General features: G+C 39.8%; 1 protein-coding gene across 5 annotated transcripts in view; it reads right to left on the reverse strand.

Moving 5' to 3' along the window:
- Positions 1–1,581: 1,581 nt before the first annotated feature.
- The window catches only part of sh2b3 (SH2B adaptor protein 3), a 238,349-nt gene continuing 223,698 nt past the window's right edge, over positions 1,582–16,232 (reverse strand). For all 5 annotated transcript variants that reach the window (XM_078227443.1, XM_078227444.1, XM_078227446.1 and 2 more), the window contains one exon: positions 1,582–5,878. In XM_078227443.1, coding sequence (XP_078083569.1) covers positions 5,580–5,878 — 299 coding nt within the window. In that variant the 3' untranslated portion in view covers positions 1,582–5,579. The remainder of the gene's footprint in view (positions 5,879–16,232) is intronic.

Here is a 16,232-nt window from a genome sequence, read left to right on the forward strand (position 1 = left end):
AGAATTCATGACTGCTCCGTGATCGGGGAGCCACCTTTTGACCGAGATGGGTGAATGTAACCATGACACTCGAGGAAAAGGAATGTTCTTCGGACCACTATAATTCTTCATTTGTGCACGTCACCTCTTATTGAGCAACATTCTATATTATTATTACGATATAATCACCACCAGAACTCGTTACTGATTGCATTGACTTGTTTACGTTAAAAAATATATGCAACCAAATAATAAATCTGTCACTGCACCCTCTTAAATACTCTCATTACTCTCGTAATGAAGAAAAATAAGGTTGTTTTATTAATTTCTGCATCAAATGATTACCATGGCAAAATATGACATGTACAATAAGTTACTACAGTACAAATAGATATTAGTTTGCAGAACATTTTTTACAGCATATGCAAAAGAAGGAAATGATGGGAAAATGTGAAAATGCAGTTTCTATGAAGATAGCAACCATGCATTTAATACCCTAGCAGCCGAGAGTCCTCTCCATCTCCAAATGCAAATTAATTCAGCTCCATTATATGTTTCCAGTAGAATTTACTGGGTAGAGAATTACCAGTAATGCTACATTGCAATTTTGTTTTACTGGTATAGGTACAGCACATCAGTCTTCAAATGTATAACAAGCTGAACATTGATTTGTACATAATGAACGGCCACAAAGGTGAGCATTTCTGTACTACCACTGTTCCAGGTAAATTTAATCTTGAGAGTAACCAATCTAGAGACGTCTGCAACATGCATCTTCATGATGTAAATCCCCTAATATCAAACCAGCTTAAGTGCAAAGATTTCAATATATATAAATCATTAAATTGCCGTATTTGGTTATTGATTTGCATTTTAAAAATCTAATTAGGGTGTTCTATTACAATATTTGGCATGAAAAGGATTGTATTTTTTTAAATCCCTTCGTGGGATGTGAACATTGGCCTTGTTGGCAATGTGTATTGCCCATCATTAGTGAAGGCCAAATTGTCCAATGGTAAATTATATGACTAAATATTTATGAATTCTAACAATCACTTGATCATCAAATTCTCTAAACTGTGCTGCAGGAATGCATTCATTACATTAAATATTTAAGAATGTTACAAATACTTTAATTGTAGCATTTTACCTCAACAACTCATTTCTGTCCACAGGAAACCAAACCTATGGTGCCATTGAAATTTAACAAGGCTAATTTCGTGCAATGGTTGGAAATGTAGGTGATCAGCAGGAGAGTTTATAGTTCTCCGGGCCTGAAATTCATACAAAATGCGAGACAAATTTTGAGAGAGATAGTGTTTTGTGAACCTACCATTAAATTATGCAATTACTATGCAATGTCAAAAGCAAATCTATTTTCTGTAACACTTACTTATCCAAGACAAGCAAAGCAAATAAGCCAATAGAAATGCTTGGTGCATCCAACCTAATTGAAATCTGCTTCTTTCATTTTGCCTTTGATTTAAACCTTGTCGATATGTAGAATATGTAGTTGCTATAGAATTGGGGGTGGGGTGGGGTGGGGTGGGGTGGGGTGGGGAAGATGATTTTTGTTTTCACCATTTTAATATCGCCCACAACAATTGACTCATGACCTGAAAGAGAAACACACCACACTCCACTTTTTGGATCAGATTAGCTATTGTTAACAATTACAACAACTAAAATGGTAATTTTGCTATTCATTACTTTTGTGGCGAGTTTAATTACTACTTAAGGGGGGGCAATTCAGCAACTTCATGAAAGTCAAGGGGCGGTTACAGGTCAGGAGCTGTTTTTTGTGAATTGCTCAAATGGCCTAGCAACATGAATCACAATTCATCAACTATTCAGCTTGCTACAGATGGATAGCCAATTTGTGCATTAATAACAGCGTGTGTGTCATTCGCATGCTGCTTTCCCAGCAAATTCTCACCTCTGGTAAAAAGCACGTGACAAAATTATTACTGAATGAAACTGACAGCAATAACTATTGTCTGCAGATACACAGTTCGACATGGAAATCCAAAAGTTGCTGCCCGCATCGCCAGTGTTTTGTTGCAATCTTCAGCAATGTGATTAAAAGAATTATTAATCTGACACTAATTCTCTTCTCATTGTAAAAACTGATTAAGCCTCGCTCAATCAGGAGTATCTACATTTTTTAAAAGTGTATTAAACGATTATTACGGCTGAATAACCACCATGGACTCTTTCACTCAAATTTAAATGTTGCAGAATTTTTAAAAATGAATTTTGTGTGTTCTCATTTAAATCTCCTTAATCCTGTGTGTGTGTGTATATTCCATTCTTTATTTCACTTCCTGTACCTGAATGCAATTACTTTCATTTGCTGTCTGTAAAAATTCTTCAATCTGATTGATCAGTCTTCTGTGTTTTTTTTTCTATTGTACACAGACCCAACATAGCCCCTGCAGAAGGTGCCAAATTCAAACAGTTGTTTTAAAGGAGGAAATCTGCCTGCAGCCTGATGGTTTTGTGAGCAGCTTTTTAAAAAGTTTATATTGATCACCATTCCATTGTCACTGACCACAAAACCCAGTCCAATACTTGTGAATGTTGAGTGTTGGGTGATCGTCATCGCTCACCTTTCCCTCACAGTCACATACAAGCTCTTTCCAGAAAGGAAGGAAGAGCAATGATAGTGACACCCAGGTTGATAGGGTTGTTAAGAAGGCGTACGGTGTGTTAGCTTTTATTGGTAGAGGGATTGAGTTTCGGAGCCAGGAGGTCATGTTGCAGCTGTACAAAACTCTGGTGCACTTGGATTATTGTGTACAGTTCTGGTCACTGCATTATAGGAAGGATGTGGAAGCATTGGAAAGGGTGCAGAGGAGATTTACTAGGATGTTGCCTGGTATGGTGGGAAGGTCTGATGAGGAAAGGCTGAGGGATTTGAGGTTTTTTCGTTAGAGAGAAGGTTAAGAGGTGACTTAATAGAGGCATACAAGATGATCAGAGGATTAGATAGGGTGGATAGTGAGAGCCTTTTTCCTCAGATGGTGATAGCTAGCACGAGGGGACATAGCTTTAAATTGAGGGGTGATAGATATAGGACAGATGTCAGAGGTAGGTTCTTTACTCAGAGTAGTAAGGGCGTGGAATGCCCTGCCTGCAGCAGTAGTGGACGCGCCAACATTAAGGGCATTTAAATGGTCATTGGATAAACATATGGATGATATTGGAATAGTGTAGGTTAGATTGGCTTTAGATTGGTTTCACAGGTCCGTGCAACATTGAGGGCCGAAGGGCCTGTACTGTGCTGTAATGTTCTATGATCAGGACCAGGAATCTGGGTCAACTCTTCCCCTCCCAAATGTATTGAAGCCCCCCTAGGCCAGTTAGATTTCTCACCATCTTGTTGAAATGCTGTGTGTATATACACATTACTTGCATTGTGATTGCCCTGAAATGCTCAAAATAGAATATCAATACTGTGAGTACTTCAGTGCCATTTAAGGTAGTTGTGGTATACAAATACCATTCATCAATTGCACTCCCTTGGTTTTGTTGGTTAGCTCTTGAACGCAAAACTTTTTATGATTAAAATTAAATGCGATTTTACAAAACAATTTCCGTTCAATCACAAAACTGGTTCCAAACGATGGATTGTCATCTTCACAGCGTTTGAACATCCCTGAGTTCTTCACCATTTCTATCCAGTGATATCTAACTACCTGTAAAATTCTACACTGATCACAGGCATCATCAAATATCGAAGCAGGACTTTTGACTGAGTCAAAAAAAATTAATAGTATGGTTGAAGTTTTACAAAATAAAGCACTATCTGCTTATGTTACCTTGAAGTATCAATTTGAGCAGGACAAATTGGCACTTATTTTTTATTAAAGTGAATGAACATTCTGCTAGTAAGACTGAGCAAGACAGTTGATTTAAACTCTTTTTCAAACGGAAGCATAACAATTGATGAACTAATGCTTTTTAAAATATATGAACAGATTATGCATGAGCATGGTACTGCACAAAGTAGATTTTAAAATACATTGTTTTAAAAGGACAAGAAAGATTTGACCATCTAATGCACAACGTATAATTCTGCTGAAGTGCAGCTGTCTGTAATTTACTATATCTTTAAGACCACAAGATGCAATGGCTGCATTTCAGAGGCAATGACAAGCTAATGGATGTTAGGCAGATAGATCATCAGGTCACATAATGGGTTAGACTGGTTTTCTTCCAGAAATGTGCATATATGACATGATATATTAATTAATTAAATATTTATTGTATCAATTGAAGCATAGGTAAATGTATTCAGACTTTGACAAATTTACTAGGCAAAACTGTGCCATCACTTGACCAGATCGTTCTCCCCCTGATGATCCGCTCCTATTGCTGGTTCTCCACTTTCTCAAGAGCTCCAGCCGACCATGATGAAAGAAGTAAAAACAACGGAAAAGCTCTCGGGTGGGGGCAAATTGTAAACATTTTGAAACAATAGTTCTTACAATTAAGGTAACACTTTTAAAATTCCTCTGACCAGCTCTTCTGTATTTACGGAACATCAAATCCCTCCTAACCTGAACATGAATTCCACATTGTTCAAATTCTTAATCCATTTAACTATGCAAACAAAGTCAGACTTTCCGACCTTAACTGTTCCTCTCTCCACAGGTGTTGCCAGACCTGATAAGTATTCGCAGCATTTTGCTTTAGCAAGCCAGATGCAACCTAACCTCTATTAAAATTCATCATTTTTTTACACTTCTTGCCTTAAAAGTACATGTACCTGCATTCAATTTTATTGGCATAATGTTTTAGCTCTTACAATATCTACAGGGAGCAGCAATGCAGGAGATTTGCTCACAATGATGCCCAAAACTATGTACCTAATCCCACAATGGGGAAATACTCTGCAACTATCATAATGAAGGATAAGGCATCAGGTGTATCCTGTAATTTTCAATAAAATTTCCAAAATTAGATCACCTTAGTGTTCACATTCCTGCTCAAATACAGGAATTACTAAATCATATACCTGAACTGTCAGTTAAGGAAGAGGCGAAAGCACAGAAAAAAAACAAACTCCTAAATATTGAAATCTACTTTAACTGGGACCTGTAGACCCAGCGAGTGGTTGCAAATTTGTTTTTAAATGCAGCAGGAAACAATGACTATTTTAAAATCATAGCGCATGACTGTATTTAAGCAATTAAGTTAAAGTATTTAATAGAATAATTTTTAAAATGTTAATGGAAATAAACAGATATATAAAGAAATATGCTTAAACATTATGTTCACTTCATATACAATTTTTACATATGCCAAATGAAAGAAAAAACTTCTTGTAAATTTTGAATTACCATCTAATTTATAAGAGAAATCAAAACCAAAGCTATACAACTTAATGCTGTAAACAGGCCCTTCAACAGGCCTAATAGTAGGAGAGATCCATTTCAGAGCAAACTTGCATTTGCTATGAAGGTTACCCAGCCCTACCTCCTGCCCCACTTTGAAACAGAAATACATTCAGTTTTTGAAGGAAACCTGAAAATGTTTCAGTGTTGAAATAATTTTAAATCCTGGTCCACTTTCCTAAGTGTACAGCTGCTTGTCTTTCAAAGAAACATGTACTGATTGTCGATGGCCCGTGAACGGCCTCTGGCAGCGGATTCCATTTCGTAGTCTGAGTCTCGCTGGCGCCTTGTTGGCACAACCACCGAACCACTCCGCCGCAGGCCAGTAATAGATTCCTCAGGAGGGGGCACCGTGTGGAACACCTGCTCTGGTGCTGGCCTGGAAAGAAGAGTTTCCGATATGTTGCAGCTGGAAGGACCTAAGTGAGCAAGACTGGGTTCTGAATTCCAGCGATGGATAGAAAACGGCAACACTGATGCATTGGTTGGAGAATGAGATCCTTTGGAAATAAAACAAAAGGTGAATCATAAAACCACTTCTGGCAAAACTTACACTTCCAATGATTTAACTTCTGACATTGAGATTGGTTTGTATCTACCATGCAAACACAGCAACTTTCAACACACTTGATGCATGTTCATAGTGAGGCAGACAGCAAGATGCTCTTTTCATAAGCTAACTACATACAGCACACAACTTGAGCAGAACATTTTCAATAACTGGCATTAAATCACACACCTGCTTCTTACCATTTAGTAACTTCTATCATTAACTTGCTCTTGAAATTCTTAATATATGATTTTGGAAGCAAATGTCTCCCATTCATAATTAAAGTACTAACAGAAAAAAATTGGAAAAGCTTCAATAGTGACTGAATACTGAAATCTTTTACTAATTTTTTGACCATTTTTACACATTAACAAGAAATCCCCCTAATGAACTGGGTGTGCCCGTGAACGAGGGCTGTGGTCATGCAACACAATGTTAACACAACAGGTGTTAACTTTCATTACCTAATGCCATCAGTTGCTTTATCTGTGAAGACAAAACCAGCTCCTGGTCAAAAATTGTTCGTGTGGCTCAACTGCATTAGTCATTTATCACAGCCACTCATTCTCAAGTTCTGCTTCCTCCAAAACCTGCAACATCGTTGCCATACACCCGAGCCTACACGGCTCACGTAAAATGTACGTCCACAAAAACTTACTGAAAACTCTCCCAGCCAGATCGACTTAGCCTTTGGAGAGGAGGGGAAGAAACTATGCAAGGTAGTTGCAGAAAAAGTAACAATGCTGGAACCAACAAAGCAGCCCAAAGCCTTTTCAGTCACAGGGCAGCTGAAGAAATGGTTCATTACATTAAAGACAAGCAGCATTACAGTTCGCAAAATGAGCGTGGCACGGTGGCATAGTGGTTAGCACTGCTGCCTCACAGCACCAAGGACCCAGGTACAATCCTGGCTTGGGTCACGGTGCAATCACGTTTTCCCCGTGTCGGCATGGGTTTCCTCCGGGTGCTCCAGTTTCCTCCCACAGTCTGAAAGACGTGCTGGTTAGGTGCATTGGCCATGCTAAATTCTCCCTCAGTGTTACCCGAACAGGCGCCGGAGTGTGGCGACTAGGGGAGTTTCACAGTAACTTCATTGCAGTGTTAATGTAAGCCTACTTGTGACACTAATAAATAAACTTTAAAATGATAAGTTTAAGATGTAGAACAACATAAGTGAAACTATACTGTAAAATAATGCTCTTTATCTCAATGCAAACAGCAGTAATTAGGTTTTCAAAAACAAATGCAATATTTATCATTTTGTAGCCTGTAGTACAAATGTTTACAACTTCAAGAGAAAGCGAAACTGGAAATAATTGCAGCAGTTTGAACTGGTGACACGTTTGCAAGTTCTTTAGTAAATGAACGTAACTAAAAGATAAAATTATTTTTGCTACGCTTACTTCAGGAAAGAGGCTGCAGACGGGAATTGAAATATGATGTACATTCACTCAGTGTTTTTACAATGTGATTTAAGCTACTGTAGCTGACAGTGGTTTGGTGATATACAAATTCACAATCTGTTTAATTAAACATGGCAATTAGTTGCAAATTTCTGGACTACTTACGACTCCTACATCCAGCTCCATATCAATTAGAGTCTGAATCGTACAGTAAATGCTCGCACAGCTCATTACTACAAGTAGCAATACTCAAGAGCAGAATAAACAAGATATATTTCTGTAAATATTTCTGCACTGGAGTGCAGCCCAGACATAAAACAAAAAAAAAATGCAGTGGCAATAGAAACAGAAAATGCAGGAAATACTCAGCAGGATTTGATTTCATATTTCCAGTATCCGCAGTATTTTGCTTTAGTATTAACACAGCGATAAAGCCTGGGCAGTTTCTATTCTGCCGACCCTGGGAAGTTTAGTTTTGCTTTTCTTATGTTAGCCCGACTGTTTACACCACCACAACTCAGTGCAGAACCAACATTATTACTTCTAGGTAACTAGTTAACTTTTAATTTTGTTGTGTCTCAAACTGTTGTCAGTGCCCCTGTCCTGAAAGAGCAGAAGAATAGTAACAAATGTGCTGGGAATTGATGGGATCCCGAACTATTCGTCTCTGGGTGGCAGTGGTTCCACTACTGCCGAGGCCTGTACTTCTTTCCATTTTGTATACTACACTTGTTGCTCACATTGGGGAGACCAAACGTTGACTGGCTGATTGCAAGGTCAGGTTTGTGCACTTTCTGTCACTTGTTGTTTTAATTTTCCACCTTAATCCCACTCTGACTTTGGCCTCTGATGCATTCGAAAGTAACGCAACCCTGAGGGCCAGAACCTCATCTTTCAATTAGGCACTTTTCAGATCACCCAATTTAACAATTTCAGAATCACTGCCTTTTTTCTAGAGTGCAGGAGCCAGGAATTTTCCACCTTCGTCAATTTCAGCTCCTCAAGTAGGACAACGCTAGAACAACAGTGATTTCCATCCTCTCCAACCATCCTTGTTTTTTAAAAAATTGTCCCATCATCACCCGCTTTTGTCTTTCACTATTATCACTTTTCTCTTTTAATCACTCCTGCCTTCCACCCTACTGCAAATCTTCCATTTTGCTCTTTCCTCCCTTGTTTCCTGCACTTATTTAAAACATTATATTTCTAGCTTTATCCAGTCCTGAGGACAGGTCATCAACTGAAACTTCTATTCTGTTCCTCTCTTCATAGATGCTACTATTTCCAGCATTTTTAGTTTTCATTTCAGATTTGCAGTATTTTGCAGCAGGCATGACCTTGATAGGCCAACGGGTATTTTTCCATGTCCTACTAAACAATTTTGCAATGATCAAGGGTGAGGATTGCTAAATAATTTTGCCACATTGCATCAATGACAATTTACTATCAAGACTTCTACACTCCTTCCCAGTAACAAAAGACTTTCAATTGTTTGATGTGCTTATTATATCACTGGTCGTTAAAATATTGTCTTTTGACATTTTGACTTTGGAGAAATCCCTGATCTGTATTTTTTCTAACAATATTACTCAGACACATTAAGTGGAATATTACAGTCCCCAATGTGTGAACAAGGCAAGTTCACACACTCAGTGTCTCATTTTATACGGTTGATGAACAGTGAGGAAACAGCTTTCTGATTTTCTCATCGTTTGAATTCAAGTACTGTGAACTAAATCCAAATACAAACACATTTCAATTTTTAAAAAAGAATTTTAGGTTTCAACTCCAAGAATTACAAAGGAGAATGCGATTTAAAAAAAAAAGATTTTTCTTTTATCCTCTCATTTTTAATTTTATTTAAGAAATATTTTCTATAATAGAATTGCAGTTTGGTAGCAAATCCAAGTGAAAGAATTTCACTGCGCATTTAGAGACTGCTGGCACGGTGCAGATGAAAAACAATCCCCACAATTTACTTATTGCATATACACAGACAAGAATCGGCAAAGGATTTTTCCACTGTTATGTACAAATAGACTAGCAATGCAAATCTTGCTTAGCAAGTTTCTGATGTGATAGTTTCATCCCGTGGGGAAATCAACACCAGAGGGCGAGGTGATAAACACATTCTGCTGCAGAGAACTTGAAAGATCATGATGGCAAGAGCACTGGTGGACCTGCACACCCTCAATAGGCTGGTTGGCCTCCGCAGACAGCTAACCATCACTGCCAAGGAGCAAAGATGCAGGAATCCTCTTCTGCTCTTTTCTGTTAAATACCTTGTCTTGCAATATGTCTTGGAATAATGAAAGTGATTATGTGGCACTGTGTTTGGGTAATCTGCCCACCAGTTAAATAGCCAGAGATATAGATGGGAGGTGGAGTATCTGGATATTAAGTCTGAGTCTGGAGTGCCTGGGTGAATAATGTGGGTGTAGTGGATCGAGCAGTGTGAGAGGCTGGTGGAGTGGTAGACCATAAGGTAGGAGATGTCACGTGAAGATGCACTCACTGACTTGGACCAACATTATGAGGTCATTGAACTTCTTGTAGCACTGCTGCCAGGTCCTTAGCTCCAGGTACTGATCACGGTCACTTGTTCCCAATCCTTCAGGGCCTCTTGAACCCTAGCGAAACCATGGTGTCTACCTTCACCGTTAAGGCCTGCAGAGCTATATCATTAACCTAACCCCTGTATCTCTGGACTCTAGGTGTGGGACTCGGTTCTTAGACACACTGTAGGCATACTCTGCTATCTGTCCAACACTTGTTTATTAGTACTAGATTTGAACAGGTTACGCCATACGCATGTTGCTCCTATGCATGAATTCAACCTCTCTCTTGAGAGTCTGACACATGTCAGTGGTACAAAATCATCTATGTCATATGATAGTATATCCCACCTGTTAACCCTTTATTCTACAGCCTTCTCTCTGCCCTTTCTTACACTTGCAGTACTAATATTCAGCAGCAGCCTCTTGTAATTTAGTGCAATTTCCCTTTAAAGGGCAGATTGCCTTTAAGAACAGGCCACCAGCGTAATTTCTCTCTGTAGAGGCAGCTTGCAGTTTGGCAGTCACTCAGAGACTACACAACAATCGCGTGGATGAGGTGGCAGCACCAAACCTACCGCTAAAACCAACGTGGGAAGGTTGTGAATTATGATCTTCGCAGCCAAAAAAAAGCACAAATCAATTTTAGCCCCTTGCATTTTGCACTCAGGGTTCAGTTCTCAGTAATGTTCAATTATACTGCACATTAAAGCCTCCTTCAGAGTTACTAGTGATTTTAGATAAATACCCCAAAAAATGCATTATGTGTAAACATCCACAAATTAACCGTCACTAGTCAGGGAAGATTCTTTGGCCAAGGTTAAGCTTGCTCGTGGACTTACTGTACAGATACACAGCCAATTGTTCCGCTTCCAGTCAAGTAGCCAAAGGAAGTGATGCTCCTTATCAGAAAGAGTAGGGTTGCATGTTACGTGAATGAAAGAAAGTCACACTAAAGTTGGGCTGTGGTTATGGTAAGATGTTCTTGTTTTGAGGCTACAGTTACTGAATTTGGGAGAGGAAATGAGAACTAAGAAAGTTTCACTGGTTCCCAAGTCTATGAAGATAACTTCCTGCCATCAACATACATAAAATCTAAATGCACTCTGGCTGTTGAGTCATAAAAATATAACATCAAATAGCATAGTGTAGCTAATAATCAGATAGCAGTAGGAACTGGTTATTCTGCTAATGCATGGTATATCAGAGTCAAGGTAAGTACGGATCTAAGACAAAACTTTGGTGATTATTGCTGTTGCATATTGTTACAATTCATCCACTTCACGTGCTAATCCAATTCGACTGTGTGGCTTTGAATGGAAACTATTTTGTAAACGAGGAGGCCTACAGATTATGGACTGAGCATGAGGGGAAATCACTACATTGACACAAAAGAACAAACTGTGCTCTATAACCCTGAGTTACAAATTCTCACAACATGTGATTGAATCCACATTTCCACAAAGCACTCATCACCAAGCAAGATGCCTCATTTCTGCCTCAAGGAAATGGAATTTTCAAGCAAATGCTCACGTGATGCCAAGGTTTGCGCAGAATTTGACTGTGGTGGAATTGGTGCCAGTTCAGGTGCAACTTGCAGGATGCATACCTGCAGGAAATCCTAGAACAGGCTATGAATGGAACAAGTCCAGAGGACCTTTTCTTTCTCCCTGTGTTTATATACAATGTGGAGACGATCCAGGAGACTGTTCCAGTTCAGAACACCAGGGGGTGGTATAATCTGTTGATTCACAACTGCACTATTAAAATTGGCATGGCTAGGGGTAGGGGGGTGGACACATATCTTGCCAGGAGAGGGGAGGAAGTGCACAAACACTTTGGCAGATGCAGGCGCTTTAACAGTAGTTTTAGTAGAGACAGCATACACAACACCCCATTCCCCTCTGATGTGCATTGTGAAATGATCAGAATGCCAGTAAGGGAGATATTTATATTTTATGTAGACGATTACACTTTTTGTAATGAACTGAAAATGCTGGCCTCACATTTATACATGTCTTACACTGGCCTACTCTAATAATAATCAGTTTATCTATCGGCAAGCTATACTGAAATGATAATGGACAAATAAAATGACAGCCACCTGAAAGCAAAGAAAACATCCTGACCGTTTGCCAAATCAATTTGCCTTGGAACAAATCACAGGTGCAACTCATATTTGAGAACCTGCCAAATGACTAGTTAGAAATATCCACTGGAAGCAGCAGATAAACATCAGCGAGCGGAATCTCCCAGGTAAAGCAAGGCTGTGTAACCTAAATAATTCAACATTCATTGCAGTGAAGCCTGCTATTAAAGCTAAATCAAAAAATGACCACAGCATACATTCCAAATATTAGTACTGAGTGCAATATAATTCCATCAGCATAAAGGAATAATGTGCAACCCTGGAAGTGAATTAACTAATAACCAAGAAATTGATTCAGAGAAAATGGAATACACCAACAGAGGATATGAGATTAGACTAACAAGACATTTTTTAAAAATAAATTTGTAAGAGTTTCTACAAAGTATGCAAAAATAGACTAAGCAAAGCAATTGGAGGTTCGTTAGAGGCTGACACCGCGGAAATTCTAATGGAGAAAAAGGAAATAGCCCAGGTATTAAACCAAGATGGCACCGGAGCAAGGCGGCTTCTTGCGAGCTGTGCCCAGCATACCTTCTAATTCTATCCTTTACTCTCCTTCTATGCTTCTAAAACTTCATTCTAACTCTTTTAAACTCTCTAACAATGCTTACACCCTAGCTATGACTGTAACACTACATTCTGCACCCTCTCATTTCCTTCTCTATGAATGGTATGTTTTGTCTGTAGAGCGCGCATACAGACGCTCTACAGTATTGTTGAAAATACTTTTCACTGTATGTAAATACATGTGACAATAATAAATCAAATCTTTTTAAAAATCTGTCTTTATAACCGAAGATGCAAAACTCATTCCAGAAATGCGGGGGGGGGGGGTAATTAATGAAAGTGAGGGACATAAAGTAAAAACTGACAAATCCCCCAGACTTGATGGTCCACACCAAAGGGTTCAAAAACAGGTAACGGCGGAGATAGTTGATGCGATGTTTCCAAACAGTGCTCAACAGGTGGGAAAATCTCCCGTTTTTCCTGCCCATTTTTTGGGCACCTTTAATCAGTTGAATTTCCGGCACTCTGTGCTTCACAGAGTCCGCCAGGGGATTCTTGCCAGTGAGTAGGAACCCTAATCCTGCCGAAAGGCCGGTATCAACACGCTGAGTGGCCACTGTATATGCACCGAACTCCCAGTATCGAAATTGGCATGCGTACTGCACCCACCCCCCCCCCCCCACCCATTGCTGGCCTCCCGATCACTTCCCCAACCCCCTGCCCCTCCCCCATACCGTCCCAGGGTCACTAATGACCTGGAAATGGCGATTTAAATATTGTAATCAGCCTCGCGCTGTTTTCTGGTGTAAGGCTGATTACGCCATAGAAAATGGCCTGGGAAAGTTGGTATCAGCTGGACGCCGGTCACGAAGCTCGCTACAGCCCTCCCGCTGACATTTCCCAGCCCGCTGCGCTACTCGTACAGTGCAGCGGGCTGGGAAAACCGCACCCGCTGAACGCACTGGCTGTGATCTTCCAAAGCTCCCTGGATTCTGAAATGGATCCAGCCAACAGGAAGGCAGAAAATATAATGCCGTCATTCAAGAAATGTGGCCGACAGGACAGGGAACAACAGGCCACTTACCCTGACATTATGGTTGGGAATTTTGCTGGTATCTATCATAAAGGAAGTGGCAACAGGGTGTTTGGAAAGTCATAATGTGATTAGTTAGCGACAACATCATTTCATGAAAAGGAAATCCTGTTTAAAAAATCTATCCGAGTTTTGTGAGGATGTAACCAGCAGGGTAGATAAAGGATATTGTAAATCAGGATTTTCAAAAGGTGCACTCGGGTTTTCAAAAGGATAATGAGAAGAAGCTTATGAAACAAGTATGGCGAATCAAAAACAGATTCAAACAGGATGTTAGCAGAATTAAATGTGATGTTTGCATCATTTTCATATGATTTCCTAATGGTTTGCTGAATCACACAGGGAGTACCTGAGCTTTTCCTCTGGCACTTTAGTAAGGTTCCAAGTTTGATGTCCATGTTATGTTGGACTAACTGATTTCAGCTGGAACATGGTGGGAATGCCACTGGCCTCGGTATTCCTGGGTTAGAGAGGGAAAAATTCGGGACTCCTGGGCTAAAGAGGGAGAGTCAGTTCTGGATTTGAAAGGGGAAAGTCAATCAAGATTCCATCATCTGATCACAATGCAACAGTGGAAGGTGTTCTTCCACTGGCCCGGGCACAAACACACAAGATGTTCGCCATTTGGTTCATTGAGCCTGCTCCACCAATCACTATGATCATGGCTGACTTTGAGCTTCAAATCCAGTTTCCTGCCCACTCCCTCGATTCCCCGAGAGACAACAAAATACATCTTTCCCAGTCTTAAACGTATCCAGCGATGGAGCACCTGCACCCCTCGGAGGTCAGGAATTCAGTACTGAGAATTCAGAGCTGTTGATTTCATTCCAAAACGGCCCAAACATAGAAGAGGCAGAAAAAGATAGACAGGGAAAAAAATGCAATTTCCTGGATGAACTCAAAATTGTGTCAAATGTTTCTGGATAATGGCATATACTAACTAAAACCTTTTTATATCTTCACAAGTCTGTGCAAAAATAGAAGTAAACATTTCCAAAGAAAAAAGTGTTTGGAGCTTTTAAAGAAATTCAACGTGCTCTGTACAGACAGGTAGTTGTGGAAATAACATTCAGACATTACCAGTTGAGATATATAGACCAGGTCAATGGTTTACAGCAATTGAAACCACACTGTGCTGGAATATGTAACGAATTTTGGCAAGAATCCAGTTGCGTGATAAACCTTTCCGTGACTTGAAGCCGGGGCAGTTACAAGTCTCACAGGCTGGGCGCACCAAGCCAAGTATAGGGAAAGGTAATCAGCTTTCAGTGGATGTGGCCGTTACTGTTTATCTCAAAAACTGCATTTGACAGATGGTGTAGATATCTGCATTAGTAAGTGTTCATTTTAGGAATAAATCTGCTTAAGTACACAAAAGTACTGTTATTAAACCAGCCAACCAATGTACATTAAACAAAGTACAGGAATATATTGAAATTTGGGCGCATGATCCTCTATTATAACTTGTGATCAATTCTTAAACTTTTAAAATTCTTTGCAAAACATTGATGTTTCTTAAGGAACAAGATTTGCACAATGTTCTGATCTTCATGTACTTTAATTTTCCCTGTTATGTTTAGAAAAGTAACAGAGTCAATTTTTTTACATACTGGAGCAATTTGCACTACCGAGGGAATTGGCTTGACTGGTTTTAGCCAGCTGAGCTAACATCATCGGACATCACCATTAACCTAGAAAATCCTCACCCTTTAAACCCTGTTCTCATCTCTCAGAGTTCAATTTCCCCTTCCCCAGAAGCACTCAGTGTAAATCAAAAATGGCAAGAAAAAATAATTGAAGGGAAGCTAATCAGCGTTTTGTTTCATTTTTTAGTGGGAAAATTTTGCAGAGATTTATATTCTCCAATCTCATTACCAGCGAGCACTTCCTAATTTTGAAGCAGGTTCGGGAGACTCACGTCACATCTCCCCATGCCATAGGTCAGGTTCAGCTGTTAAGTCACAGTACCTTGGGATCTGGATCACACACAGATAAACAGAGTTCAAGTACAGATCAGCCATGATCTAGTGGAATGCGGAGCAGGCTCGACGAGGTGAATGACCCCGTTCTTCTGTTTCTATGACCTGACCTGTAACGATTCTATCAATCAAATACCCCGTTCACACTCATCGCCTAGATTCTTAGGTTGAAACTTAAAAGCACGTTCATAGCAATAGCGTGGATTGAGTGGTCTTTGATTTGATTGGATTTGATTTATTGTCACATGTATTGATATGCAGTGAAAAGTATTGTTTCTTGCATGTTATACAGACAAAGCATACCGTACATAGAGAAGGAAAGGAGAAAGTACAGAATGTAGTGTCATAGTCGTAGCTAGGGTATAGAGAAAGATCAACTTAATATAAGGTAGGTCCATTCAAAAGTCTGATGGCAGCAGGGAAGAAGCTATTCTTGAGTTGGTAGGTACGTGACCTCAGACCTTTGTATCTTTTTCCCAACGGAAGAGGTGGAAGAGAGAATGTCCGGGGTGCGTGGGGTCCTTCATTATGTTGGCTGCTTTTCTGAGGCAGTGGGAAGTGTAGACAGTGTCAATGGATGGGAGGCTGGTTTGCGTGCTGGACTGGGCTTCGTTCATG

Source organism: Mustelus asterias, chromosome 13, assembly GCF_964213995.1.
Source record: "Mustelus asterias chromosome 13, sMusAst1.hap1.1, whole genome shotgun sequence".
NCBI lineage: Eukaryota > Metazoa > Chordata > Chondrichthyes > Carcharhiniformes > Triakidae > Mustelus > Mustelus asterias.